Source organism: Haliotis cracherodii, unplaced genomic scaffold (genome assembly GCF_022045235.1).
Source record: "Haliotis cracherodii isolate W230 unplaced genomic scaffold, xgHalCrac1.p SCAF_1, whole genome shotgun sequence".
Taxonomy (NCBI): Eukaryota; Metazoa; Mollusca; class Gastropoda; order Lepetellida; family Haliotidae; genus Haliotis; species Haliotis cracherodii.
In genome coordinates, this window is record NW_027266264.1 from 78,516,608 (window position 1) to 78,524,622 (window position 8,015).

General features: G+C 42.9%; 1 protein-coding gene across 1 annotated transcript; it reads right to left on the reverse strand.

Annotated features, from left to right (window-relative positions):
* Window positions 1–1,981: 1,981 nt before the first annotated feature.
* LOC139469271 (uncharacterized) lies at window positions 1,982–7,560 on the reverse strand. The gene is made up of 2 exons (XM_071251418.1): window positions 7,424–7,560; window positions 1,982–5,001 (listed from the first exon to the last, which is right to left on the reverse strand). Exon 2 carries the CDS (start codon window positions 4,572–4,574, stop codon window positions 3,507–3,509), a length of 1,068 nt encoding a protein of 355 aa, XP_071107519.1. The 5' UTR covers window positions 4,575–5,001; window positions 7,424–7,560; the 3' UTR covers window positions 1,982–3,506.
* Between the last annotated feature and the right edge of the window lie 455 nt (window positions 7,561–8,015).

Sequence of the window (8,015 nt, forward strand, 5' to 3'; positions counted from 1 at the left end):
GGCTGGAATATTGCCGAATACGGCGTTAAACAACAAACAAACAAATGATAGAAAGTCAAGCATGAGAAAAACATATAGTGATGCTAGGTTTGAAATAATTCACCATCGTAACATTGTATCACACATTTCATGTTGTATCACACAGTCAAATACGGATATGTCCATGTTGGATGAAGCGAATGATCGGTTACAGTGAGTGATTGAGTTAATGAAAGATGATGTTGTCATCTGAGGACACGAGGTTGATGATCAGTCAGTCAATTTGGGTTAAGCAGGGATTCGAGATAATGAGTGAGGTTGGTTTAACGCTGCTTCGACAGAGATTCTCTGGACTTCTTTCTTAACTTTAAAAAAGACAATTTAGCAAGCAAAGAGTTTAAAACATTTTCATTTCAGACGCAAAATGGTAATCTACGCGAAGGCGAACAGCACAAGCCGTTGTAATATTTCACCTAGTCCCGTCTTGAGATGGTCAGTGTTTCACGCAGTCGTGGGGGGGGGGGGGGGGGGGGTCGGGTAGCCTAGTGGTTAAAGCGTTCGCTCGTCACGCTGAAGACCCGGGTTCGATTCCCGACATGGGTACAATGTGTGAAGCCCATTTCTGGTGTCCCCTGTCGTGATATTGCTGGAATATTGCTAAAAGCGGCGTAAATACATACTCACTCACACAGTCGTCATTTATTGCAGTTCTTCTGTCAACGTCAGCTGTCATATTTTAGCCGTTCTAGTGAGACTTCCAAGTAGCGGGGAACACTAGCAGCAAACACTGCGTGAGTACTAGTATTATAACGTGGAAATATGTGTAAACATGAATTTAAAATATAATGGGAAGTGTTATCGATACGATAAACCAACCCGATAAGCTTTGTATCGGGATCCAAAACATATGCAAATGAGGTCCCCTTGCAAGAACTACTTTCAGTAAGTTCAATACAACGACGCGATGCCTTCTTGTTCCAAAACATTTCGATAACTTTCCAAAAGAATTCACCTGAAGCTTTCCCGACGCATGGGTGTTCATGTAAACAAACATGGCTGAAATCATTTGGCACTATTTAATAAATGAGTCAGTCAAATAAGTCAAGTCATGTAATATATTCCTCTGCGGTTACTCTCATTACAGTCTCATTAAAATAAAATCTTAGTTCTCGCTACCGCTAAACAAAGTTCTGAGGACATACCATTAGCGTGAGAAGACCCTCTATCCGACCAATCAGAGCGCCGCTTACCAGATGAGGAAAGTGACAGTCGGAACGTGTTTTCTAATCATTAATCTCGAAAACGTCAACTCGGTATTCGGAATGACAGTACGACTGATTCCGTCAAAACTATCGTCCATATCTCGATTCAGTGGGATGAACACTTTAACGGGAAGACTTTGTATAACCTGTGGGAAGTACTACCATACAATCTCGGGAATCTATTATACATTCCAGAACGTTCTTTTGTTCAGTTTTCAAATTTTGAACCACAATTTTTTCAAAGGTAGTCTGGAATAGAAGTCGCGAGTTTGATACTAATGCCGTCAACCTAGAGAATGCTGCTTTCTGGTTGGCTATAGTCGACTTCTCGTTAGTCATTTCATTGGTTAGGTCAAAGTTCACGAAAGGGTGTTCTGACGTGACCTGTAATGAGATGTCCTGAGATCTTATTTAGCGGTAGCGAGAACAAAGATCTGATTGTCATGAGATTGTTTTAGGGAATGAAGTGAGTGAGTGAGTGAGTTGGGTTTAACGCCGCTTTTAACAGTATTCCAGTTATATCACGGCGTGTCAGCTTAATGTGGGAGGAAAGCCCAAAGTGATGCAGGTCTCAGACGTTTACCACTTCGGTGAAACCCACGAGCACGGGTATGGTGCTGACAAACCTAGAAACATAATCGGGGCGAACCGGGATTCGAACCCACAATCATAGGTTTCTGGCGTGTCCAAGGCACGCAACTCTCCACAGCAAATCGCGGCGCCTTAGACGACTGGGCCACCCGTGCCCCTTTTAGTGAATGAATATGCGTCTTCAAGTTCGTAAATGTTGAGAATGACATTCATGTAAAAAGCCATTATTATCACCGTGTGTTTCCGTATCCTAAATATCATATAATAGGGATACAAATACATGTATTCTGCTCGTCTTTTTCCTTATAGAGAGGGGGCACGGGTGGCCCGGTCGTCTGAGGCGCCGCGATTCGCTGTGCAGAGTTGCGTCCCTTGGGCACGCCAGAAATCTATGATTGTGGGTTCAAATTCCGGTTCGCTCCGTTTGTGTTTCTAGGTTTGTCAGCACTCTTGGGTTTCACCTAAGTGGTAAACATCTGAGACCTGCATCACCTTGTTCTTTCCTACCCCATTAAGCTGTTAAAAGCGACATTAAACCCAACTCACTCCTCATATAGAATATTTACGGTACGAACACACACACGGCTAACAATCTCTATATATTATTCCATATTGCTTAGCTAAAGAGATTGAACTGAGACACTCATTCACTGCTTGTCGGCTGGGGAGTATTATCAGACTGTTGGTTCGTCTGGCGGTGTAGATTTGAGCACATCACATACCCCCCATGGAAATCCATACACAGGAATCTGTAGCGAGGTCTCGGGGCTTCATTCCACCATTATGAATTTCTTCACAGATTCTAGGTCACATATATCCGCCTAGACATGATAGCACAACCGAATTTAGAGGCACTGGTTCCTCCGTTGTTTATGGCACCGAATTGCGTATATCGTCATCGATATAACACTGGAATGTAATTCACAAACACAATAAGATCAAATACCACAAGCAAATATTTGAATTTACTTCAAACGTTTTTTTCCCCAATGGGTATTGTCACGTTACTAACAATGAGAAACAAATATGGCGTTATGTGAGAACTGTGGAAGATTCATTGTAAGTACATTGAGAGACGGTAAACAGTCATTTGTGTTGATGTGACGGCGGTAAACGCCCACAGCGTTGTGTACGAACGACGTAGCGGTAATATATTTCATTGCTCTCGTAATTACGTCCACCGATCATATATGTACAGGCGGTGGAGTTGAACTCAAACATGAAACAGCCTTTACTCCGTATTCGATTTTTTGGAGTCCACTTTGCACTAGCAGTGACAAGATCTGAAGCCTGAGGCATTTCAAATCGCCGCTCACTCGCCAGGGACACACCATTCCACACACAAACTCCAATCTTCCTAATTCTGAAATGTCCCGTTCCATCAATGGATTACGCTGAGATACACATTTTCTTGTTCAAAGGCACATATTTAATTCGAACGAACACATATCCTTGAATTGGCATTTTTCTCCAGAGAAACAGACATCCACACTCCCCGCTTTCACAAATAGCTTTTGAGTGTTTAACTTTGACAGTACGTTTATTAGGAAATTCACACACTCATACTGTGTGCACCAGGTGTTCTTTCACATCGACCGGCTCCACTTGTGCCAGTAACCATAGAAACGGAACCACGAAAAGGAATTTTGAATATTTGATATGAGATCTTCAATTTCATCCTGATAAGAATGTCGAACTACAAGAAACAGGAAGTGTAACATTCTTAACCACGTGATCCCCTATTTTCAAAGTCTCCATCATGCCTCCATCAATGCCAGGGCTCCTAAATACAAACGGATAAGCACCATGGAGCTCCTTACAGGGACGTTTCTTAACGTCAGCCAAACTGGCGCCCGTCTTGTGTCCATAGGACAAAGACACGCACAGATCCACGTCGAACCTATTGATGAGGATGTCCCGTGTGTTGCAAGGGGCTGCTGCATTTCTGTTTTCAAATGGACGGTATTGAAGTGGAAATAAATCGGACTTTTTAACAAAAAGTTCTCCTTTAAGACCCGTTGTTAATCCCCATATATATGTGGAATCCTCAGTGTAGAAGAATATATCCACATTGGGCCATCTGAAAGGTTTGTTCTCAATAGGTTGAAGGTTTTTCATGTAAAATTTCCATTGAACATCGCTTGGGGCATACAGTTCGTATCCTGGAATGTGTGATAAAACATAGCGGATTTGCCTCCAGTCTGAAGCGCTCATTGCAACATCAATATCGTCATCCCACGGAATGAAGCCATGATGACGGTACATGCCTAGCAACGACCCGCCAATCAGAAAGTACGTCAAGTTCGCCCATTCGCAAGCCTGGAGAAATGTTTCGAATGTCACATACATTTTTAGACGTTGTTCCGCAGTCATGACCGGTAGAAACTGCTTGTCAATATTATCTTTGGCCGAATATATATTACTCTTCCACGTTTGATTAAGGTGCTTGGCCAAAGTATCCACGTTCACTGACACAGGCACTGTTATATTTTTCCGAAATGTGTCGTCTGCTTTTTCTACAGGAAAGCGTTGCCACTCAACGGCGAGGCGTGCCAGATGCACGACCCCCATCGGCTGAATGGGCTGGGGAAGGAGAACTCGCAGACAGGAAAAGCAATAAAGAAGCGCGAAGCATATGACGATCTTTTTCACAACCGCCTTCACCGAGAGGCGCATCCTCACTCCGTTCTGTGTACGTTGAACGTGATGCCACGGTGACCGGGGGAAGAATATCAGATACATAGGCACGGTGAGCGGGGGAAGAATATCAGATACATTGGCATGGGTCGCGCAGCGTTTATCCCTGTGAGTCGTCACTGCCTTGTAATGCCGAGTTCATTCACTCGGCCTTCCTTCTGATAAGATATGACTGTGTTTATGTCATAACTCTTCAAATTTGCACATCCTTAGTTGCGATGGCTTTCCAGTGTGCACAGTTCTGTGGCATTTTTCACGACGGTCCGAATCGCTTGTTAGTCCACAGTCGGCGTCATATTAAAACGCGCGTGTGTCGAGGAAATCTTTAATGAAGGAGGCTCTGAGGATCACGGCAGATGTGGTTTAGTGGAAATGCAGAAGACGGACATGCGCACTAGGCATTCTGCTCTCCCTCAACAAAGCTTTTGTATCTCAGCAGTTGACATTCCTGTAGCTACCGCTCCGTCGGTATCTGCAATAAATCACAGCGGTACAGATGCAAATTACAGATTGGTTTAAGGATTGACGGTTTATTTTTTTTCGGTTCATTGAGGTATGAATCGAAAAACCGATGTGCAAGCTGTATGAATGCACTGGTTCATAAGAAGTGAATACAGAGGCTCGGCATGCTGTAATTTCCCTGTAAAACAGCCAGGGAAGCTGGCACGGGGTAACTGATATCCGTGGAAAAAGGATCTCAAGAACAATCAGCTCAACATCACTCAGGATAGAACTTGTTTGTTTCCTGTCTGTACCAAGATTGTGCACAAGCGTAAACACATGAGTTTTGCTAACCATGCTATTACTGCCACTGTTGTTTGTGTGGCAACAAGCGAGTAGAAATATTTATGCTTTTGATAAAAGGATTGTTGCTATCCACTAGTTGACTCCGTTCAGAAACCCGGTCAACCCAGTGTCACCCGTACAATCTAGGACACAATGATACATATAAAAGATGACCTTAGATAAAACTTGCAATGATAGTGAGTGAGTTGGGTTCAACGCCGCTTTTAACAGTATTCCAGTTATATCACGGGCGTGTCAGCTTAATGTGGGAGGAAAGCCCGAAGTGATGCAGGTCTCGGACGTTTACCACTTCGGTGAAACCCACGAGCACAGGTATGGTGCTGACAAACCTAGAAATATAATCGGGGTGAACCGGGATTCGAACCCATCATAGATTTCTGGCGTGCCCAGGGGACGCAACTCTGCACAGTGAATCGCGGCGCCTTAGACGACTGGGCTACCCGTGCCCCCAGCAATATAGAATTATAACTATACGTGCCATGGTCATCTGCTGACTGGACAAACTGGTCACTCTGGGTTGGTTAACCAGGGATTAAGGATGGAGAGTAAGTATAGTTTTACGCCGCTTTTAGCCATATTCCCGCAACATCCCGACCAGGACGCTTCGCATAGTACACAACTGCTGGGGGCTATCCGAGACACGTTATTTTTGAAAATCAATAAATTTGCATTTTCGGCACAAATTAACATGGCAGGGGTCATGTGGTTGCAAATTCATTTTTTACCCCAGTCTTCATTGAACCAATTTATTTTTACACATAGTTACTCAGCCACATAACTTTTAACAAATTCTTCCAGGAATGAGTGATAGTTATATAGACATAACAAAATGTAACAAGTTAACAAATTTTCAAATACATAAAAAACAACAACTCGGTATACTTTCTTCAAGAGCCTTCAGTATATATATATATATATATATATATATATATATATATATATATATATATATATATATATATATATATATATATGATACCGCTCACGACACAAAAGACATTTGTAGCTGTTCATGGTGTAAGTCAACGTGCTACCACCGTGATTAGCACCGTGATTAGCAACTCGATTCCTACCTATGTGACTAGTTTCAATAAATCACACGTTTATCATGTTTCTGTATCAATAACACGAAATATTGAAAAGCTCGGTATTGCTGATTAAAATACGTTTCGAACACACACACACACACACACAAACACACACACATTCACTAACCTTTCTCTACGTCTGTTCAAGCTACAGGAAGGTTAAATATCACCTTTAGGCTCCTAGCAATAACACGAAATATTGAAAAGCTCGGTATTGCTGATTAAAATACATCGTTTCGAACGAAATATTCTTTGTAAATAATGCATATGGCAGCCTTGTATCGACAACAGGAAATATAATCTCTCCCACCACATTCACTAACCTTTCTCTACGTCTGTTCAAGCTACAGGAAGGTTAAATATCACTGTAAGGCTCCTAGCGAGGAAATATTTCTGTTTAAAAATGAATGTGGCTTACGCATGCGAAATTGATTCCGACGAAGCAAAAAATGAGCAGATAATTTTCACACTGGTGCGAGTAGAATACTTTAAGCATTTCCAGCTTGAGGATATAATCCGAAATAGAAAATTCTCGCTCCCCTTTGAATCGTAAAGCGGTAGATAGGGAGACAGGTGTCTTTCTATAATTTATACACATCCTCAGGCGACGTTCTCCACTAAAACAATGGCCTATTATTCTGGCGTTTCAAGCCTGTAACATCGCCGGAGGGCCTTTCTAATTATGCCTCGGGGTGACTCATGGGGAACACGGCCCTTAAACCCTGGAAGCTTCATCCTGGAAATGGATATTCATCTGCCCAAATGGAGAGCAGAGAAATTTGTTTGATAACGAAACTCTCCACATGATATCTATGCCCACTCCTCTTGTGCACGAATAACGTGCGTTTTGTCACGTGTTACCTGATACAGAGAAAGATTTGACAGCAGTAGAAAACATTAATAGAAAGTAATGTTACAACATGTATAAATAGTTTCTGCTAGAAGATGAAAACAAACGGGGCAATATCACAGACGAGCTACAGGAGGAAAACACTGTACCTCAAATACACGTTGAGGCTGGTGAATCTCCGACCCTGCCTTGTGTACCACTGCCAACACGCTGCCAGAATTTCCACACTGACGCGGGGATGATGCAGCGCTCGCTAGGATTACTGTGGACTATTTTGTGCTGCGAGTAATTCGGTCGGAGTTGTTCCAGGGTCAGGGAGGTCGCGGCGAGACTATGACGTCACTCGGTGTCAAGAGGCAATTAGAGAACCATGTTCTTTGTTCCGCTCCCTGGCCGTATCCCGAGGGTTCTCGTGTTTCATTTTGAAATGTATCTTTTGTGTAAAATTTCCAGTTTCGCGAACATTATTGAATATTTGTTTTTGTGGGGTGAGTATTTTAAAACTCTGGCGGTACTTGTTTCTGGCAACGTTGGTATTTGATCCAGCATATTTATCCATGCAGTGTGGATCGCAAATGCCTGGGAAGTTTCAACTGTGGTGGGATGGGTGGGGAAGAGAGAGAGAGAGAGAGAGAGAGAGAGAGAGAGAGAGAGAGAGAGAGAGAGAGAGAGAGAGAGAGAGAGAGAGAGAGAGAGAGAGAGAGAGAGAGAGAGAGAGAGAGAGAGAGAGAGAGAGAGAGA

What these genes read in the sequence shown, in the direction of transcription:
- LOC139469271 (XM_071251418.1), bottom strand. Translation starts at nt 4,574, where the DNA reads ATGTATCTGATATTCTTCCCCCGGTCACCGTGGCATCACGTTCAACGT.